The 22,345-nt window shown below is 42.9% G+C and overlaps 1 protein-coding gene across 12 annotated transcripts in view; it reads right to left on the minus strand.

The window, feature by feature from the left end:
• Nucleotides 1-1,127: 1,127 nt before the first annotated feature.
• Nucleotides 1,128-22,345, minus strand: part of RHOBTB1 (Rho related BTB domain containing 1) — a 122,295-nt gene continuing 101,077 nt past the window's right edge. For 11 of the 12 annotated variants that reach the window (XM_045437528.1, XM_045437522.1, XM_045437527.1 and 8 more), the window contains 7 exons: nt 21,625-21,810; nt 17,466-18,445; nt 15,529-15,647; nt 9,575-9,725; nt 6,671-6,759; nt 3,825-3,930; nt 1,128-3,304 (listed from right to left, as the gene is read on the minus strand). In XM_045437528.1, the coding sequence (XP_045293484.1) occupies nt 3,135-3,304; nt 3,825-3,930; nt 6,671-6,759; nt 9,575-9,725; nt 15,529-15,647; nt 17,466-18,445; nt 21,625-21,810 (1,801 nt within the window). In that variant the 3' untranslated portion in view covers nt 1,128-3,134. The other variant, XM_045437530.1, reaches the window with a different exon arrangement.

Below are 22,345 nucleotides of genomic sequence, written 5' to 3' on the forward strand. Positions count from 1 at the left end.
ATAATAAAAAGAAAAGAAATAGCCTGGTAAATCTTTAGCTTGCAGAAAGGCATTCATTTCAGAAATGCTATACTCATAAAATAGTTTTGAAACTCAGGATTCATTTTATTTTTTCCTCTGACTAGTAGAAGTCAATGTCACAGTGATGAAAACTGAATTTTGATAACTGATATACCATACAATGGAAACAAATGTGAAAAAAAAATTCCTAGCAACACTGAATTCTTGCCTTTGAATGTCCATAAAGAAAATACTTGAGTTACCTCTGAACCAGTAGGATTTGTGGGTATTATAATGCCAATGTTGAAATCTTTGATGATTTGCCAGGCATTCCTCTGGGAGAAACTTAGATCAGTGCTTCCTATAGGTAGGACTTCATTGGTATATATTATGTAAATGGTGTCATGATATGGACTACCCACCTTTGAAAGGTGTGGGAAGGTGTTGGAAATCTCACTGTCTTTTCTCTGCAGTTATTTTGTATAGTTGTCAACTCCTTTCCATGGAGTTATAGGAGATATGCCACTCAGAAGAGTGCTGTTATGAGATCTCATTGGAGACCCTTCTTTCCTCTGAGTTTGGGTAGACCTTATACTAACTAGAAGTCTAGACATTGTTTACAGATTTTCCCATAGTCTTTCTTAGGTTTGCTTCTAAAGAAAAGATTGATCTTCATGGACCAAAATGCAACCTTTCACTTAATTGCTGGAAGAATTGTCCAAACCCAGACAATCCCAAGCAGGCTCTGGCTGTCAGTACAGAGCCCAATGTGGGGCTTGATCTCACAAAACATGAGATCATGATCTGAGCTGAAATCAGGAGTTGGACGCTTAACTGACTGAGCCACCCAGGAGCCCCCACACCTTTTCTGCTTTTTCCAATGCTCTGTCATGTCTAGTGACATAACTGTATTATCCAAGGACAAAGAGCCAGATCCCTCATTTGGCATTTGATTGTCTGCTGGCAATACCAAAAAGATGACGGTCATTAACATGCCTTGTTATGGAAGCACACACAGCCCCCATGACCCAGCACCTCTATCATTTTGACTTTTTTTTTTTTTAAAGCTATTAAAATTATACACACGATATTTTGGTAGTCCTTAAAAACAAAAAGGAGGCATTTTATAGCTAAACAGTTTTATTGGCTTTTTGTGAAATAAAAAACACGAAAACAAACCACCATGGTTAAAGGCCATAATCAGCATCAACCAAATGAACCAGCCACTTGGTTACAGTAGCTGATGACAAACACTAGTGGATATTATTGCTTATTCCCCAGGTTCATTTACATGTCCATTATATTTTGGCAAGATTACAATCACATGGGAGCTTTGGTTGTATAAATTCAACTCTGACCATTCACTAAAAACTCAACTGTTGCCATTTTATGGTGGGATATATGTCAAATCGTCCTGAGTCTTGACATTTATCCTCTCATTCTGTCTCCTTTCTCCTTCTGTTAATGCTTTACAGCCCCACTGACCAAAAGTTAAAGTAAAAGCATTTACAACCATCCATCTCTACTCTAGCGCCCTCTCCTTTGTCATGAGAGGGTGATGCATTTCTGGGCCTCTCCAATCTCTTGTATCTGGTGTGTATCCACTGCCAGTAAATAAACGTCCATCCGTAATCTGGATAGATTTTCAAATGCATACGGTTGTCAACACTGGGTTTAGACTCAACTCTCTTCTAACTTCCGACAACTAGAAAAAAAATCAACAGCCTTTAGCATCAGTAAGTTGACCTCTCAACAAAATAAGCCCTAGCCCCCGCCATACAACATCCCATGGCAAGTATGGGGCTGTCGCCTTAAAATGCTCTGTATGAGTGCTGTAACGTTTTAATGTACAGAGAAGCAATGATTGACTGCTTCTATAAAGCTCCCCTGCTCAATGCTTTCTATTTTAACACTGAAAACTCAGAATGACAAAGGGTCAGGACTAACTCACAATAGCACCATTTCCTAGACTCTTGGAATAAGATTCCTGTCTGCGTTGGAGAATGCAGGGACCTCAGACAACCCAGCCTCCAGCTTTGCGCTTTCATAGGCCCCGCTGAATCTCAGTAGGGGTGGGTGGTCTGCCTCAGCCTACTTCTACAGTGGCATGAATTTTCCCTGGGAAGAGTTAAAAATGCGTGTCTTACAAAGTGAAGTTGGCTGCAGGTGAGAGACCTGAGGAAGCCTGTTTCGGTTGGAAAGACGATGGGACAAAGTCTGGAGATCTTTCCCTCGCCCATCTCGATTCAAGTCATTAGAGAATCTGCATGCAGAAGCATGGCAAGATCAAGGAATACTGCGTGACACAAACCCGAACACAGCAATCCAAACACCAACACTCTTATGGTATCTTTTGTATTCAGGTCCACTGGTGGGTTTGCCCTGGATAATGCTGGGATTTAATAAGCCCTTCTAATGATTATAAAGATTATCCTCTTGAATCTGGACATTTTAAACAACAGAAGATTTGATATCACTGTATTTTACATGGCACATATAACCATATAATTACTAGCACTTACACGGCAAATATTGTAAATACACATTCTTGGAGTTGACTTGGTAATTATACCAATGTTATTCAGCAGAACAAAGATTAAACACTCTCTAACTTGCGCTTGGGGGAATTTCATTCCAACCCTTTACTTTACAACGAAAGGATAACCCTCTAATTATGTAATAATGCTTGGTGGTCATGTGGGCAGAGAATCACAGGGTGACTTCATGGTTAATTTGTGGCCTGTAAAATAAAGTAATACATAGTATTTTCATTTCAACAAAATACAAGAGACCATATAAAAATATTTTCCAATTTGGAATTTGAAACATGAAAGCTGGATTTTTTTTTCCTTTGTATAAAAACAAACGGAATAACGGACTAAAGTTTATTAAGCCTTCTAACAAAAAATATACATATAGGTTTAAGGAATGCAGTGAGCGTCAACTTCCCTTTTTGTCCAGGCTCATTGATGGGGAGGCTTGTGCTTTGATCCCAACAAAGATAAATGCACAAAAGTGGAGGAAGATCAGTGCCTGAAACCTGAACTACGACTTATCTCTAATAATAGGACTAATTTTACAGTAGTGCTTTTAAAAGTGTGTGTCAGATTACTGATTTTTGTTTCTCTTCCTCCTCAGGCGACTGCTGGAGATGAATTCCAGAAGCACCACTTCCGTCTCGAGTGATGTTTATTTAGTGCAATGTCTTCCTTCTCTCGTTCCCTTTTCACGCGCTGGTAGTGGTCTTCTTCCTTCAGGTACCACACAGGGGGCCAGCGGTGCCGCTCAAAGTATTCCTGGTTGTCTGATGAAGGAAAGATGAAGATGATAATACTCTTGGTTCATCGAATACTTCTATATTCTAGGTTCTGTGCCTAATGTTTCTCATATATGCTCTCTTATGTATTCTCTCAACAGCCCAGTGTGTAGGACCATTTGCAGATAGTGACAGGCAAGTTTTGAGAGTTACCATCACTTGCCTGACGTAGCCGGGCACAGAGAACCTGAACCCAGGACCGCCTACTTCAGAGTGTAGGCTTGGCCCTAGGCATGCCCCCCTAGACAAGGACGAGCAACAACCTCGGCAGGGTGTGCAGCAGGGAACCCCGATCCCCACTCCACCCAAATCCCTCAAGGATGAAGTTCTTCAAAGAGAATTCCCAACCCACAAGTCCTTGTGTCATGTCACATGCATGTGACTGCCAGCCAGTCACAAGGAATTCTCCATGAGCTGCCTGCTGCTCATGGACCTTCCCAAGGGCACAGAGGTAAATGCTTCGGTTGGAGGCGATGAGAGCCGGACACATAGGGACCCACAGTCTCACCTGCAGATTTCGATTTGATTTCCTTGCGGAACTTGGAACAAACGCTGTTGTAGTTGGTGCAGATGTGGTGCAAACACCAGGCGGCCAACTGGTGGGCGTTGTGGAACTACAGGGAAGTGACCAAAAAGGGGGGGGGGTCAGACTCTGCTTTCTAAAGTGGGGCCACAAAGAATAGGAAGCCATGAGAGGGGTGAAAGAGATAAAGGGCCCGTGTGACTAATTCAGTAAACCTCTTGTTTTGACTACAATGTTTTGACTTTGGCCATGGTTCCAACGCCAGCCAAATATAGTGTTTGGCACACCCCTTCCTTGCCCCTGTGATAGGCGCACCGAAAATAATCACCATGCCAGATCAGGAGCTGAGAGCGCGCCTTATCTCCCAGCTTCCCCCATTGCTGGCCCACTCGCGACAAATGACCATGGCCTCAGGAAGGTGCCAGCCAGCAGTGGAGCAGGGACACCAACTCTGTTTAGGGAAGCCTAGGCCATGGAGCACTCTGTGTCGCATGTCAGAGCTCAACTTGCTGGGACCGAAGATCTGAAAGAGGAGACTGCAGAATGTGTAACTGTCCTATACCTGTCCTTTGGTTACCTGAGAAGAGGGGGTGGTGTGGGCAGGGTGGCAGGGAGTCGACACTCACAGCATCTCCTTTCTGAGCAGGTGCCTGGGGGGGTAGCAGCTGAGGGAGCTGTGATCAGAACAGACTTCGTGCTCAAAGATCGACAGTCACCTCCCCATTTCTCCCCAAATTTGGCAGGTCTACTCCACACCTCACACTCTGTCAACGTCTTTCTCAGACATCCATTCAGTTTGTTGGTCCTGAGGTTTCTTTGATTGGGTGAAGCCCCGAAAGTGACAGGGTGCTTCCTCTCTACCCATGTCTCTACCGTGAACAAAGGCCCAGAAGAAAGGCGAAGTCCTCAGAAAATAACTCAAGAAATTCTGAGAATTGCAACCCCAACATTATAGACAATTTTGGCTGATGCTTCCGACTTCTCCTGATATCAGGTTTCTTTCGGAAAGTAAGATTAGGGCACTGGTGTCCTGGAGTTGGCCTGCACCCGCCCAAGGGAGTCAGTTGTGCCTATTTCTTCCCTACTCTGAGTTCAGCAATTTCACGTTGTTAAGGTGGGGGGATTTACACCATGGAAACTGGAAAATGCAACAACAGATCAGGGTCTCACCTGTCCCCAGGCTCATTGTGAAACAAGCCCAGCATGCCACTAGGCTAGGGTATAATGAATGAGCTAAGATATGGAAGATGCCATCCTTAACTCTTCCTGCCAACGCGTGTCAGGGCAGGGACACAGAGCAAATCAACACAACTGCAAATCATTACCTCAAGTGGCCTCGCCCTATATGGAATTCTGGGTCATTTCATTTTTTTCCAGGAGGAGTATTTACTGGAGAGAGCACAAATTGTAAACTATGCTCCAGACCTGTTTCAAAAGACCTCAGATTCCAAGTATAGACAACCAGTTAAAAAAAATTTTTTTTAACATTTTATTTTTGAGAGACAGAGAGAGACAGAGTGTGAGCAGGGGAGAGGCAGAGAGAGGGTAAGACACAGAATCCGAAGCAGGATCCAGGCTCTGAGCTGTCAGCACAGACCTTGATGCGGGGCTCCAACCCACAAACCGTGAGGTCATGACCTGAGCCGAGGTTGACCCCTGGCCTACTGAGCCACCCAGGCACCCCTGGTTTTGATGGGAGCTTGCTAATCCTACTGCAACAGATGTCTGTTCTTGGTTTTAATTGTAACCTCTACTAGGCTGTGTTTCCCATTGGATTTTAGTAATTCATGCTTCTATTTCTCTCACTGCCTATGACTGCCCCATACCATTTGTAGCCACATGTCCTTTTGTCTAGGGTGGTGTCTGATATGTGGGGAGAAAATAAAAATACTTGTTGCATGGTAAATTACAATGAGCAGGTTGCTGTAAAGTCCTCTTCTGCCTTTTCCCCTTGGGAATCCCAGCCATCTTGGCCTGCTACTTCCTCCCCACTTCTCCCTGAAACCACTTCCTCTCCCTTAACTGAGAAGGATCTAAGACTTAGTAAACCACCGCCCTAACACAGAAGGGGAGCGAAAACCAAAGCCAGTGGGCTGAACAAAGGACTGAAGGATTTTTTCTTAGTTCCTCCGTAAACTCATTGTCAGTGAAGTCTATGTCAGGGACTAAGCATCCCACATGGGTGCCTTGTATTGTGAGAGGGCTTCTGCTCTTCACTGCTCTTTCTTGGACATTCTTTCCCACTTGATTCTCAAAATAATCTGTAAGGTTGACAGGATGATAAGGAAACTGAGGCAGAGTTTAGCTTTGTGCCTTGAGTAAGTTATGCATGACAAAGCTGGAGCTGGATCTTGGGTCCTCGCTGGAAGAGTGCAAGTGTGTACTGGGATTATGGAATCACAATATTGATATTAACAAATACTGATTTTGGAAAACCCCAGGAGAGCTGCAGTAAGATGTAGGGCATTACAGGGCTTCGTGGAGTTCTAGAAACTGTCTGATCTTGGCCAATATGTGTCCAAGAATTCAAACAAGGAGAGACAAAACCTTCCCCTATCATGCCCCACGTTGTTCTCCCACATGTGAAGCTGGTGCCTCGGGGGACAATGGGGCTGGCGTGGGGTAGGGTCCTTGTTGTTTTCTCAAACGAAGCCCAGCAGGGTGAATGGTGCATGAAACATGAAACTCTCAGATCTTCTCAGTGTACACAGGGCCCTCTGTGACTCAGTGGTGACATCTTTATTTAGACAGATGCAACAGCGGAATGTTTTATCAGCATTAAATGAACTGGTTGAACACACTGAAAAGGTGAAAGGCAAACTGTTACAGACCTGGGCCAGTTCCAAATAAGAGAGCACTTCCCCGTCAATGCCCACGCCGCTCATTGCGGCCTTCGTCAGCTCCTGAACAGCATACTGCTCTGGGGAAGAGACAGAACGGGAGAAAGTTGAACCATACCCTGTAAGCCAGACATCTCGCCTAGAGGGTCTGGTCTGGGACCACCTAACTGGAGAGGAAGTATGGGACACAGCTCTGGTAGCCATCTGAACTCAGCTCAGGGTGGCCTGTCAGCATGGGGAATTCTGGTCTCCAGCCACTGTACCAACAACTGTGGGACACTCGTTTGCACTTCTGAAATAGCCAGAGTCCTCCAGACCTTCGCTGTCCAGTATGGTAACTACTGGCCACATGAGACAAGTTCAACTTAAATTAAAATTAACTAAAATTAAAAATTCACACCCTCAGTCACACTGAAGTGCTCAATAGCCACATGTATATTGGGCAACACAGATGCAGAACATTTCCATCCCTGCAGAAAGTTCTATCAGATAGTTCTGCTCTGGAGAATCCAGCGCCTTCATAGAATCCTCTAGACTCTCTGCTATCTTCCTGTTTGACAGTTTCTCCACTCCTATCACTCCAATTCTCAACAGTCTCTGACAGTGGAGGGACTGAGTGTCAGAGGAATGGATCCATATGGGGAATTAAAAATGTGAATGCCTATGTCTGTCTCAACAGCTGAAGATGGGTGACATCTTTATTGCTCAGCTTCTTGGAGTCTAAAGACTGGGGAGACCTTCACTCAGAGGTAACAAAAATATGGTTGGGAGAGCCACTTAAGCCTGGGAGCTGTGTCCAAGGCTTGGAAGCTGAATTGGAATAGTGGCTCTGAGACTGAACTGTCTTTGCCTCTGTTTGGGGCCATCACCTGCATTTGGGATTGACCTGTGTGGGTACAATCTAGGCTCCCATTTCTAGCTCCTTGATGTCAAGGTGCTTTTTTCATCTCTAGCCACTGCATGTATTCTTCTAGTCCAATAAACTGTCTTAATCATGCTTACCTTCTGTTCTGGCTCTACGTACGTCTTAGTCAACATGCCTCTATCTGGTCAATACGAGATCTAGGTTTGAATGGTTTCTTTGGCACAATCTTCCTTGGCTGGACTGACAAAGAACTATTTGGGACTAAATTTTCCAAAGAAGTCATTGGACTTTTTAATTTCAAGTTAATAGCAACATTTCTTGACATTCCTTTAACATGTATGTTTGCAAAGCATTTTCATGCCACAAACTGATTTAAAAAAAAAAAAACATGTTCTAAACACTCTGTACTAACCAAACACTATAAATGATTAAGGGAATTTTCTTAGGAAGCTCTATATTAATCATAATAGTAATGATAGCATTTAATAACAAAAGGAAAGATGCACAGAAGTCTGTCGTTTACCCGAGAAGCTCTCTTTGATTCAGTTCCTTTCACGGAGAAGTCAGTCCCATGTTTTCATCACCATACTTAATATTTAAGCAGAAATGGCATTATTTTAAGATTAATCACAAACCTTCTTCAGCATATCTGGCTCCAAATTGGTTTTGGCTATTTAAAAAAAAAATCAGTTCATCCTCAAAGGATAAATACTTGTAAAAACTGGATAGTCAAATGGATCAGAATCTCTACCTCTGAAAAAAGGAACTGCTTCCTGCAGCCTACTAGAGTTAGCATTTAAAAAATAAGTACACTCTGGGTGTACTGGTTAAAAATAGTTTTTAAAAAGTCAAATAGCAATGCTTCAACAATCTCTTTCTTTCTTTCCAGTGGGGGAAGAAGCAAGGCAAGGAGGACTTTGATCTCCTGGTAGAAACCTGGAGTCCAGAGGAATACATTTTCTTTTCTAAAGACACTGCCACAAAGTCAAGTGCAGATAAGACCAGTTAGTTTGTTCCGACATTCGTTTTCATTCACTTAATGATTCAACAGGTATTTACTGGGAAGCTAATATGCTCAGGCACTTTTCCGCATGAGGGGGGACAGGCAGGCCAATGTATGAAACTGGCACTATTTCTGCTTTCACGATTAACAGGCATCAGCTAACGTAGTGACAAACACCCAGATTGCTAACTGACACCTGCAGTGAATGAAGCTGAAGGTTTACATTTAAAAAAAAGGTATGTGAATATATATATCCTATTTAGACCTGTTTCAGCTTACCAGCCTAACAAATCCAGAAATGACACATAGATTTTGAGAAGTGAAGCCAAGTCCCCGTTTTTTCTTTCTCCCAAAATGCTCTTGACAATGTCAGAACATTTTCTAAAATAGCTTAAAAAAAAAAAAAAACACTTACATAATGCTTACTAGGTGCCAGACACTGTTCTGAGAACTTTATATATATATCTTAACTCCTTAATCTTCGTAACAACTCTACAGTAGAATAACACGGTCCCCATTCCAAAGAGAGAGAAAGCGGAGACACAGTGGTTAAGTGTGAAGTCATCTAGCCAGGAAATGGTGGAGTCAGGATCTGAGCCCGAGAAATCTGGCTCTGTAGCCTATGTTCTTAGCCACTGCCTCCTACTGCCTCTTTCTTAGAGACTGTGTCTGAGCACACATTATGGGGATAATATGGACACAATAGTTTTATTTCAAATTCCATGGTCCACAAATGAGGCAGAGTGCATAGAGCGTCGGTCTCAAGAGCAGGGATCATGCGTTACTCATCTTGATAACTGCATCACCCAACAGGGCCTAGCACAAAGTAGGTGCTTAAGAAAATATTTGTGGAATTGAATTGGGCTGTCTGATACATCTGATCAATTCCCACCACCCTGAACAAGACAGTCTTATGTTGGGTGATACAAAATTAATTTTTATTCCCTGGAAACGTTATTTTTGTTTAAGTGTAATTTTGACAAGCCCGACAGTCAGACGCTGCATGGCCCCCAGTCATCGGCCTTACCTGCAAGTGCAACCAAGTGTGGCAGGCAAAATCTGTTTGCCAAGGCAATTAATTCCAGTGGGTCCAGGTCCAAGTTAGGTGACAACTGCTTGGTATAAAGATAATCCAATACTGCTTGCATTGACATCTTGTTTATGTTCGGGAGATACACCTGAAACGTTATTTAAAAAGCTAAGTTCTGCTGAAGAAAGCAGTGGGTACATTTTCAGGCTACACTGCTTATAAATATCCCAACTGTATGCTTTGATATTGGCAAGTCTGGGACACTTGCTTTGAGGCTGTGTATAGAAGTCATTCACTATTTACTGCTTTACACATAACAGTGTGATTTGTAGATGACAAAAGAGTGGGGCTGCCTGACAAAGCCTGATTTGGAATTTTTAAATGGCTATTTGGACTTATAAATCAGACAAATGGGCTGTAAATGTATGATGACATTATGGGCTCTCTTTGCCAAGTACCTTATAATACTCTATTGTGGGGAAAGAAATCTCCTAGCGACATGACAGGTGTTGGGGGGAGCTGCAAACCACACTGTTGCTGACACACGATAGAGCCCAGCTCTCTAAGATGTCAAAACAGAGGATGAGGAACCACCCTAGTTGCCACAGTGACTGGCTCGATTCCAACATTCTATCGATAGTGGCTAACACAATATACACACTTCATTGTTTTTCCTGTGACACGACCGCATAGATTCAAAATTATCGGAACATTATCAGGTATTAGTAGATTCAGAGAACCCAGAGAAATCCTTACCTGGGACATCTGGGGAATAGTTGGTTGGGCATCTTCTTTGTAGGATTTACCTAATCTGTCTCCTGAGTACCCGTAGTTGTTGCTAATATTAATATATGCTGGAGTTCACTAGAGAACCAAGGCATGGATCAATGAGGATGCACACTGCTGGGCAGCATAGAGACTCTAAGTAACTCTACAAGACGGACCCCGGCACAGTACAGAACAGTACCACTGGTATTAGCTACTGGAATGATAATGATAAAAATTGAAGGCTTCTTATACACAAGGTACTGTGATCTACTCTGATCCTTATATCCTCCCCAGGAAGAAGAGACTATTATTTTTGCCATTTTACAGGTATGGAAATTGAGGTTCAGGGAGGTTAAGTCCCAAATCCAAGGTCACAGAGCTAGTCAGTGTCTGGGATTTGAACTTAGGGAGCATAATTCTAAGGTCTGTGGTCAGAGCCACTGTGCAGTACAAGAAACCCTTCATGGCAAGGAAGCAAAGGTTTGTTTGGCTCACAGTATAATAAAGTACTGTATTTCACTAACAGTTTTTAAGAATCAGATTTTAAGTTGAGAAGGATAAACAGTTATAAAATTCTGATTTCTGGTGCTTAGCAAACCTCTATATACCACAGAAAGATGATTACATCTCTATTATACATCTCATCTCTCCCTCCTTCTCTTTCTCTCCAGAATCTACATGGGTCTCATGGTCAATGCATTCTAGTGTTGTGGTTCCAGAATCATTTAAGCTATCTCAGCCTTCTATGTCATTCTCCTGCATGGCCACCAGCCACCTCAGACAGGGACTGTCCTTTCAGACAGAGCTTTCTCTTTATGTATCAGAGGGAAGGCCCAAAGAACTTCCCAGAAATAGTAAGAAAATTCCACACACACCCCCTTTCAGACATAGTCAATGAAAACAATTATGATTTGGTAAATAAGCTGTATGGGTTACTACCATCAAGGATTTGACAAAGGTCTTCATTTCAAGTTTCTAGGCAACCTCTACAGTAGATAGAACCTGGCAAGTAGACACTGTTACTGGTGTGATTTTAAAATAAAGAAGCTGTTGTATTGTAATTAATTCCTATTCCAGTGAATCTAATATCAGTTGTACCTGTGCATATGCTTACATACATATATGTTTACACATGCATTTATCTTATGCAGATCGTGTTTGGATTAGTACAATTTTATACATAATTGAAGGTTAAGTTGTGAAACTTTAAAATTTGGACCATTTTGGTAGTGAAGGTATGTACATTTTACAAAGTCCTAAGTGTGATAAAGTGTTAGTGATCATAAATATAAAAAATCTCAGAGCTTTCTGTGAAAACCTGCTCTCTCAGCTACGGGGAGGTCTGCTGTTTTGAAAACAACGTCTTAGATGCCAGGGCAAGAGGCTGGGAAAGGCCTGGGGGTTTGTCACTAAAATGAGTGTGACCTTTGACTAATCATTCTCCCTCTCTGACCCTCGGTTTCCTCATCTGTTAGTGATAACCTTCAGCTTTTTCTTCTTCACAGAGACTCTGGATTTGGAAGATATTCATATTACCTTAGCATTTTTTGTTAAGACTGTGTTCTAAGTCATGACAAAATGAACATCCTAAGTGAAAAGAAATTATTTCTAGCAACAAGAGATGACAGATTCCTGTAAGCAGCCCTGCCCCAATACTTTCAATGTCTTTGGAGTGTTCTGACATTTGATTAAAAAAATTTTTTTAATGTTTATTCATTTTTGAGACCGAGAGAGAGAGAGAGAGAGAGAGAGAGAGAGGTTGTAAGTGGGGGAGGGGCAGAGTGAGAATGACACAGAGAATCCACAGCAGGCACCAGGCTCCAAGCTGTCAGCACAGAGCCCGATGCAGGGCTTGAACTTACAAGCCTCAAGATCATGACCTGAGCCGAAGTTGGAAGCTCAACCAACTGAGCCCCCCAGCTGCCCCTGGAGTGTTCTGACATTTATAATCATTTGTGGCTTGCTTTTTCTTTCTTGTGTAACATAAGGCAAACAATTTTTTGAAGTGATGGCTTTTTTTGGGCAAATAATGTTAAGGACCGTTAGAGCAAATGAAAACAAACTAAAAACACGTTTAGAACACACACCATTCTCATGTTTCTTTTTTTTTAAGCCCGTTTCTGTCATTTCAACATTTATGTTTAACTGCATAACAATGGAGAGACTACTTTATAGAACTTTAAAAACAATATAAATGAAGCTATATAAGAAATGGAATTAAGAATTTTGCATCCTACCTGCTGGACGTAGCTTAGAAGAAATAAGAGTCAGCAAAGAGACTCTAATGCTATCCTAAACTACGTCTCTTATTCCAGTTTCGTTGGTTTAAAATTTTAATTGCAAAGATCAGCTCAGACTATTAGGCTTATAATTAGAGACAGTCTCATAGAGGATGAGAAAGTTTTCCAGATTCAGAGCATTGCTTACTACAATTCAGGCATGCATTTTTAATGAACCACTTGCTGAGCACCTCTGGGGAGAGAATTATGCTTACTGCTACATTAAAAGTAATGAGAAAAATAGAAGTAAAATACAATGTCTTCTTAAATATTAAATGACAAAAAATGTTAAAGTAACGTCAATGGGTATATCTTATTCCTTTCTGGATACGTATGAGAATTCTGTTAATGCCAAAAAGAAAGAAAGACTGAATTTTGAGGTTCGGGAAGTCAGGTTTTCACAGGACAATAAAGAGTTAAAAGGTGGCCTACAAAGGACAGATCCCAAGTCATGGAATATTTACTGAGCATTTAACTGATGTTCCTCCCTCCCCGTGACCCGTCCTCCACACTTGGCTGGTTTAGGAAGTGTGGAACTGGGGTTTTTTTAACTTGGGGCTTTCAGGGGACAAAGACTTTCAATTACTCATGGAAAGAATTTAACAAGGATCCTCCAGGACAATGGTCACCGACGTTTCTCGAGCTTTCATATGTTCCAAGCACCAGATTCCATGTTTTACACATGTACTCTCATGACTTATCTGCCCTCTGAAGAAGGTTCTCTTGTTATCCCCATATTAAAGATGAGGACACAGGTTTGGAGTGGGCCGGTCGCTTTCCCAAGGTCAAACTGAGACTAGAGTTCAAACTATATAACCATTATAGTCTACTCTGGAAATCAAGAGAAGGGGCAGATGAGGGCACACATGTCAACAGCTCATGGCATTCCTGATTCACTGGCTAAAGGAATTTGGCACAGACCTCCTGTTGCTTGGGTCCATGGTCTCTGTCTTCTAAGCTGGGCAGAAGCCATCCATACCTATTAACCTCAGCTATCGTTCTAAGTGGCAAATGACCTAGTCTTTCTAAGAGATAGTGCTAAACAGGTGGCCCCCTCCAAGAGAGGCTGTTAACCATAGACGAGTGCATTCATGTTCACTGCCAAGTTTTTGTTTTGGTCACCTCTCCTGCCCATTTTAATCTGGAGACGATTACAGTCCATTCTGGGAAGGGATAAAGGGGATTAGCATTTGTGAGGTCAGCTCTGACAGTGTCTCTTTGTGCCTGGGTTCCTGACCTTGATCAAGTTCTCTGCTGGGTCAGTAGCAGGTGCTCTGCCGCACAATCAGCACACATTTCAGTGAGCTGGGCACATAAGGGAAGCAAGCCTCCGGGCTCTTCATCTCTGGAGATTACTGGAGCCGGTGAAGTGCCATTCGGATGAAGGCTTATTAATCGGTGGCTTCCCCAAATTTTCTTGGAAGTGAGAGTGAAAGAATATGAACACGACTGACATCAAAATAACACTAATGGCAGCGACCATTTACTTAATGCTCATGAGGATCTGCGAGTGGTGACTTTTGCACTTCACCACCACACTGTGGCTATTATCCTGCTTTCCAGAGAGGGAGGATGCCCAGGGCCACACAGCTTATACGTGGAGGAGCTGAGATTCAAGCCCTGCGCCCTTCACTGGGCGGCCTCCACCACGCTGGCGTAGTTTCAGTGACATGGCTCGGAAACATCTTTGGTGGCACAGGAAAGACTTCACTACTCACAGCTGCAGACCTCCGGGCTTATAAAGGCCGGCAGACAGCTAGCGAGGTCATCAGAACAATCCTAACATTTCTCCTCCCCCCACAGCAGACAGCCTTTTGCTGGGAGTTGGTTTAGGAGCAGCTGCAGTTTGTTCTGAAAGCGGGAGGTGGCCTAGTGACCTCCTCTGCCCCAGCCATCCCTGCTTGTGAGGCCGTGACTCTGCTTCCCTACTTGGGGATGCAAATGCAGGCTCCTGGGTCACTGTGGGAGTGCTCAGATTTCTGGTGTGAGTGCCCCTTTCGAGAAGTTAGCTCTTGTTTTCTCTATTTCTTTTAAAAGTGTGGAGAGATGCTGAGATCAGCAAAGCGAGCCTCTTAGGACAATAAACTTGATGGGGTGTCCCCTTTAAAAAAAAGATGGTTAAAAAATACTTTCAGAACTCAACAAAAATGCTTGCTCTTCTAGACTAAAGTTAGAAGTGCTTGAATGGAATTTTTCTTTCTTTTCCAACAGGGTTTGTAAAAAGATGAACACAGAATGGTTTCAAGATACTGCTTACTCTGCTCTAAGAATATCTTTTATTCGGAGACAGGGCCAGCGTCTGAGAAGTGACTCAGTGGCTTCCACTAGACCCAAGCATTGACAGCGGTGTGTTCAGAGGAATGACCATTTGCTCCATTACTGTCTTCCTCCAGTTAACAAAGGCTGGGAGAAGACGAGTCGGGGCAGTGCCTCAGGGGATGCTGTAGCTCAAGGAGATGTCGAGGGCCATCCAGTGCACCCCTCATGGTGCAGATGAGAAGACAGGGGCACAAGGATGTGGCTTCTCAAGGGCCGTCGTCTGGTTGGGGGCTCAGCTGAGCCCAGGATGCGGGTAAGCGAAGAAATTTTTCACCACCCCGAACTTCTGGAAGACAGACTGCCCCAATTGCATGTGAGTTTGGTAGTGTCTTGCTTGGTGACATTTGAAAAAAGTATAGCTGATCATGTTTTACAAATGACAGCAGCGACCATAAAAGGGTGACGCGCAGGTACCACTCAGGTGCTCACACACCACGAGTGAACAGCGGACCATGGCTCCCCATAACAGCAAAATTAAGAAGAGGGTGACCTCCATGGAAGCAGTTGAAGAGCTGAAGTCGTCTGGTTAACCAAACACACACACAGTCATAAAGATACTACTTAGGCTTCTCGGAAGGCACATACCTCACTGTTGGCGCTTTCCACAAACGAGCCCCCAAACATGGCAGCCATCCACTTGCAGCTACAGATCAGCAACGGTTTGTGGGCACTGATGGCTCCATCATCCAACCTGAACGTCACATCTGCCCAAAGATCAAAGAAACATAACCATGAGCCAGCTTTGCTGAGAGTTCAACCCACAGTCACCAACCTGCGTCTCTTACTCTCTTTTCCGTGTCTCTACTTAGTGATTTGGTATCAACCACTACACCCAGATCCCTCTATGTCATCCAAGGATTGAGGAGTAAGTATATAAGATGACACATGAGATCACGATACAAATTCTCTGAACCACATGGTAACATAAAGGAGAGGAATAGTTTTTCTCCCTCACTATGAAAAATTTCAAACATACAGAACAGTGGAAGAAACAGTACAATGATAACTCATTTATCACACTGTTAACATTTTGCCATGTTTGCTTTAACTAGGGGTGAATGAGTATGTGTGTGTGTATACGTAGTGAATATGTGTGTAAGTGTATATATACGTGTGTAAACATTTTTTTAAATGTTTATATTTATTTTTGAGACAGAGAGAGACAGAGCCTGAGTGTGGGAGGGGCAAAGAGAGAGAGAGACACAGAATCTGAAGCAGGCTCCAGGCTCTGAGCTGTCAGCACAGAGCCCAATGCGGCACTTGAACTCATCAACTGTCAGATCATGACCTGAGCGGAAGTCGGACACTTAACCAACTGAGCCACCCAGGTGCCCCTATGTGTGTAGACATTTTTAACAGCATGACACTTCTAACTACTTTATCAAGCGTTTTCTAAAAATAATAATATACTTCTAGATAATCATATCATTATTACTCCTAAGAAAATTAGTAATATCATCGTCTAGTTCATACTCAAAATTTTCCAATTATCTCTAAATTGTATTTATAGGTTTTTTTTTTTTTTTTAAAGACAATCCAGTTGAAGTTCCATGTTGTATTTGGTCATTATGCCTTTGCATTAAGGGGAGGGCGATTCAATCCATTTCACTTAAGGTCCATTGTTTACTGCAGGTTTGTAACATTTCCTTTCATGATTGTTTCTATTTCATGATGGTCAATGTTTCAAGTAAATATTATTCATAAGTTTTAAAATTAATGAACAGACTCAGTAATCAATTACTGAATGTATAGTACTAAATATGTACTACCAAGGCATTATGAAAGATAAAGACAAAATGGAAGTATCCATGTAAATAAAAGTCAGGAAGTCAAATTTTAACAATGAAATACACACACACACACACACACACTCACACACACAGAAGGCTATTTCAGAATTTAGTAGAAACAAACAAGCAATTATGTGAGGACACTGTGGTCAGCATACAGCATAGCTATCAAGGATAAAGAAGAGGCAAGAGAAATAGAGAAGTGTAGGGTGGTAGAGTGCGAGAAAGGATAGGGAGGGGGAAATGGACAGATGAGGCACCCTTGACACGAAGGCAGAGGGTTGCCAAAATCACCTCAAGGATTTCAAGGCCAAAAGGTCAGTGGAGAGCAGATGTGGTCAGGGAAGGGAGCCTGAAGGAGTTGAACATCGAGCTGACTTGCTCTGGCTCTGGTGCAGGCTCAGGAGGAATGTGACCTAACTGAGAAGCGCCGTGAGGGTACTTTAGAGGGCAGCTTGCGTGCAAATCCTGGCTCTGCCATTTACTACTGTACAACCTGGAGGCAATATGCCTAACCTCCCTGTCAATTTCCCCATCTTCAAAATGGAATAGTATTTGGCCCATTAGTCTGATAAGAATTAAATAGATGGATACACGCAAACTAGAAGGTTACATAAAAATATAAGCATGGACACATGTTAGTGCTGGTTACTCTCTTGCCTATTTGGGAACAGCTAATGTTTGATAAATCACAACCAAAGGGATTGATGACTTTACCGTTGGACCCCTCACCTGAGAACGACCCTTTGCTGAGGCACTCTTTTATCCGATTGGCCTTCCTGACATGAAATGCTTTTGTAATCTCCTGGTTCATGAAGGCTTCCTTGTTCATGATGTTTTCCACCATCATCCTCAAGTCAAACATCTCCAGAACCTCTGCGATCTGAGCCAGGCCCACCAAGTCCTTTTCCTTTTCATCCAGTTGTCCCGTATAAAGAAACTGGAGCAGGGTCCGGAAAGGGCCTGGCTGGACGGAGGAGTCCATCCTGACCACAGTGACAGGGCCCACGCGCTTTGAAACGGGATTGGCTTGCATTTCCTTGTGCATGCCAAGGAACCCCTTGCTCCAGCCTGATAAGGTCTGTGTCTCCGGAGTTGAGCTCTTGCCTTCCAGAGCCAGACTCTCCTGCTGGGACAGGTTCTGGCTCGAGGCCTTCCACTGATTGGCCTGAGGTGTCCTTGGCGTTCCTTCCTCCTGCTCCTCGTCTGGGTCAAGGCTCAATGCCCGCCCCTGGCAATCCCTGCTCTGCTTCTCTTTCTCACCAGCTCCTTCGCTCCAATTTGGGGTTTCTTCACATTCCATTAAAAAAAGATCATAAAATTTGGAAGAGGAGGTAGCGAGGTAAATTCGATGTGCAAAGATGTGCTCTTGGTCCTGAAGGATGAACAGGACGTCGGCACACAGAGGATTGTCCAGTAAACAGGCAGCTTCGCTTGTCCCCATGGAGGGACATTCTGGAACCTTGATGACCGGCGGAGGGGCTTTTGGAGGTAGGAATGGTGCCTGAAGTAAAGGCTTCTGGACTTTCTTTAGGTGGGATTTCCAGAACTGCAGGTGTCGGCGGGAAATCAGCGCTGCTCGGATCGCATTGTCAAACACGTCCTTGATTCCGAACTGGTCAAACACGCTTGTCTCATAGTACGGTATGCCCAGCTCCTTTGCAACTTCTCGGCCTTTTTCTGGGGGCAGAATATCCCCTCTCTTTATGGGCCTAAAATGGAGTATTTAAAAAAAATTATAATCAGCCTTATTTTAGGGAAAAAAAAAATGGTAACAAGGGCCTATCAAAGCACCTAATAGAATTGTGCCTTTAAAGTCCTTATTCAGACTTTTAATAAGGCTCTTGAAAAATCGATCTACCTCAAGCTTTCCAAATATAAAGGACTCAGGCCTGCAGGGGAAAATGCTTTCAGGAGTAACTATAATAACTGAAGTATCGGCCATTTGCTTGCTATTTGATCCTGGGCAAGTTACTTAACCTTCTTAAGCCTTGGTTCTACCAACTGTAAAATAGGAATAAGAATAATAAACACCTACATCTTAAAGGACTACTGAGAAGTTGAAATGAGATCATATGCTTAGCACGGTGCCTGGTCCACAGGGAGTGCCTGACAAATATTAGCTGTTACAACGATCACAACTGTGATGTCTGCATCTTCATCACCACGTTATGCTTACATTTTGCTTGATAACTTTACAGTGAATCTATATACCTTTTCTCACTTGAGCCTCACAAAAACCCTAGGGGTGTTATTCGCATGCCACCTCGTGAAGAAACCGAGGCAGAGAGTCTAAAGGGTTTGCTTCAGGTCACATTTGCAAGTTGAACAGAGACCCCTGCCCAGCAGTTAGAGTCTAGAAGCCCCTAGTCCTAGACTAGTTAAACGGTCCCCATCCAATAGCCAATTAAGCCTCTTGCATCAGATCTGTGCTTCTCCTTTCATGCCTAACTGCTTCTCTTCTCTTCTGCCTCTGCAGTCACGCCCTCAGCCTCTTTCACTTGGACTACGGCATTAGCCTCTGCACTGTCTTTCTTCAGACTTTCCACATTTCAGCCCACAGTTTCCACTGCTGCACGAAATGTCCTTACATCACACAAGCATGACTTTCAGCTGTAATTCTTTTTAAAAATTTCCTCTGGTTCCACACAGCCCTTCAGGCTGGCACACAAGGCCCCTTTACATTCTAATCAAACCCAGGGAGGCCAGGCAGAATAGTGCTGTGACTATGTAAAAGACAGGTTCCAGAACATAATTAACTTTGTTGTTCCATTCTTCACAAACACACACTTGATGCTGAGACACACTCTTAGGAATTGATCTTCCTAAATAAATATTTGGCTTCCAAAATTGAAGGCAATGTGTGTGAAAGGCACTGGTCTTAGGAGAAATACGGTAATACTGGTTACAGTTTGGATCTGAAGCCCTGGACAGAGCACAAGGAAAAAAGGCAGGGTGTTGCAAAGGCAGAGGGAAGTGCAGGGAAGAAGACTTAACTTCAAAGTTTGCTTCTCTGGGCTTTTTGTGCTCCTTCTTCCTGGGACTGACTTGGAAATCACTAACTGGCAAAACTCTTCAAGGCTGCGCTCAAATACCAGCTCCTTCATGGGATCGGGACTGTCCCCTCTGCTGTCCTCTAGTGCTCTGTAACTCTCCTCCTGTCCTCCACACGTCTATGGTTGTGAGGCCTGATTATCTCAGCATATTCTTTTACACAGAAAGTTCTGGATGCCAGGGGCAGTCTCTCTTTCACTGTGAGTCCCCTTTCCCTCTATGTGGCTTCTAACATTCAATTCCTAGTCCATGCATTTAACAGAGGGACTGTGAAAACAACATGAAACATTTTCAGAAAATTAATCCAAAATGCAACAAAAACATCCGAAATTGTCTAAAGAAAATACTATTTGCTTTTGCTGTGAGAGTGTAAAAAGCTGTGTCTGTACAAAATTGCAACAAGCCTATCAGACAAACATTGAAGGAAGGTATTAATATCAACACTTTTGGGAAAGCTATGCTCTCTGGCAAAAAATGTAGTTAAACATAAAATATTTATAAAGTTATTTTTTTTATGACAGGAAAATGGAAGGGGCATGGGCTTTAAAAAACTCTTACTTCCCCCTAATATTGGTATTCACATTTTATACAAGTAAAACAAATCCCCCCTCAGTTTGATTTTTAAAGTTTGACATTTTAAAAAACATCTACTAGATGGAGCACCACTAGGGTGGCTCAGTCGGTTAAGCATCCAACATCTGTGCAGGTCACGATCTCACGGTTCGTGGGTTTGAGCCCTGCATTGGGCGCTGCGCTGACAGCTCTGAGCTTCAGATTCTGTGTCTCCCTCTCTCTCTGCCCCTCCCTCACTCATGCTCTGTCTCTGTCTCTCTCTCAAAAAATAAATAAACATTAAAAAAAATTTAAAAACAATTACTAGTAACATTTAAATACCAGTGTTCCTGTTTTGCAACTATAGGTCCATATGATGTTTTAAAACTAGACACCACCATTTTGGGAATGAAATATTCTCAGAGGTTGGATTGGGGAAAACGAGAAGGTTAAAAACACTTGGATATGTGTATTTGCATGAACCTGATGTTCTGGGGGGCCAAGAACTGGGACTAGTCAATCTGAATGTTCATTAACTTTATTAAACTAATCATAGTTTCAAGAATGACATTACTATGAGTAGCTACTATTTTGTTTAGTATTTTGCAAATTTCAAGGCAATTAAAAATTTTTTTTAAATGTTTACTTATTTTTGAGAGACAGAGACAGAGTGTGAGTGGGGGAGGGACAGAGACACATGGAGACACAGAATCCGAACTAGGCTCCAGGCTCTGAGCAGTCAGCACAGAGCCCAATGCAGGGCTGGAACGTGGGGCTCAAACTCGTGTAGCCGAAGTCAGACGCTTAACTGACTGAGCCACCCAGGTGCCTCAAGGCACTTAAAAAAATTATTTATTTATTTTGAGAAAGCACACGTGGGAGGGGCAGAGAGGGAAAGAGAGAATCCCAATCAGGCTCTGCACGGACAGTGCAACTCAGGGCTTGAACTCATGAACCATGAGATCATGACCTTAGCCAAAACCAAGAGTAGGTCGGTAAACTGACTGAGACACCCAGGTGCCCCCAAGACACTTTTATTCACACCAGGTTGCAATTATAAAATTCATTTCCAGAACTGGCCAACTAGTTTACAAAAATGGGTTCCTCACCTAAGAGGGGACGGTGAGCACGAGAAGGGTCAGTATTAACAAACTAACTTAAAGCATATGGCTGATTGATGGGGCCCCAGAACCACCGAAGAGCATAACCCTAGGCTACAGGGACATCTGTTACCTCTAAACTTTAATTTGGCCAGCACAGCAAAATACTGAGTCCCTTGGCTTACCTTGCTAAAGGGCGTCTGGCTCGATTAACAGCTTCAAGATCAGCATAGCGGAGATCTAGCTGGCAGCCAACTAGAACAACAGGTGTGCGAGGGCAAAAGTGCTTGATTTCTTGATACCACATGGTTTTCACATGATTTAGGGAATTGGGATTAGCAATCGAAAAACAGAGGACCACAACATCAGACCTAAAAGGAAATCACAAAAGAAGCTGTATTTCCATATAACTTTTTTTCTTTTATCATTACAGTTCCTCCCCTCCCCCATCCATCTAATGCCATATCATGTCACAATTAAAAAAAAAAAAAGGATAGTATAATACATCTCGGAGTCATGCAAACAGCCGGATAAGCCCCCACATCCCAGCACCAAACACAGCCCGAGTTCATTTTCATATTGCACTGCAGAACGCCTATGTATTAAAGTTTCCAAAGATGTTCTTTTACAATACAAACGACTACCCAAATTTGATTCAGTCCTGGAGCCACAACATGCTGAACTATTTCTGTTAATCACAAGAAATAGTTTCAAGATAAAATAAAATAATAAGAACTACCTTTTACCAGTTTAAACAGAAAGGTGATGATGACTCAACCCAATGAGATAAAGCAAACAGTTTAAACATTACTGAAAACATAACAGGTATTTGCTGTACAGGGTCAGCAAATACACAGAAGGATTTCTGCCCTTCTTCCCACTTAAGCACACATGTAGAGAGCACAA

This window comes from Leopardus geoffroyi, chromosome D2, assembly GCF_018350155.1.
Source record: "Leopardus geoffroyi isolate Oge1 chromosome D2, O.geoffroyi_Oge1_pat1.0, whole genome shotgun sequence".
NCBI lineage: Eukaryota > Metazoa > Chordata > Mammalia > Carnivora > Felidae > Leopardus > Leopardus geoffroyi.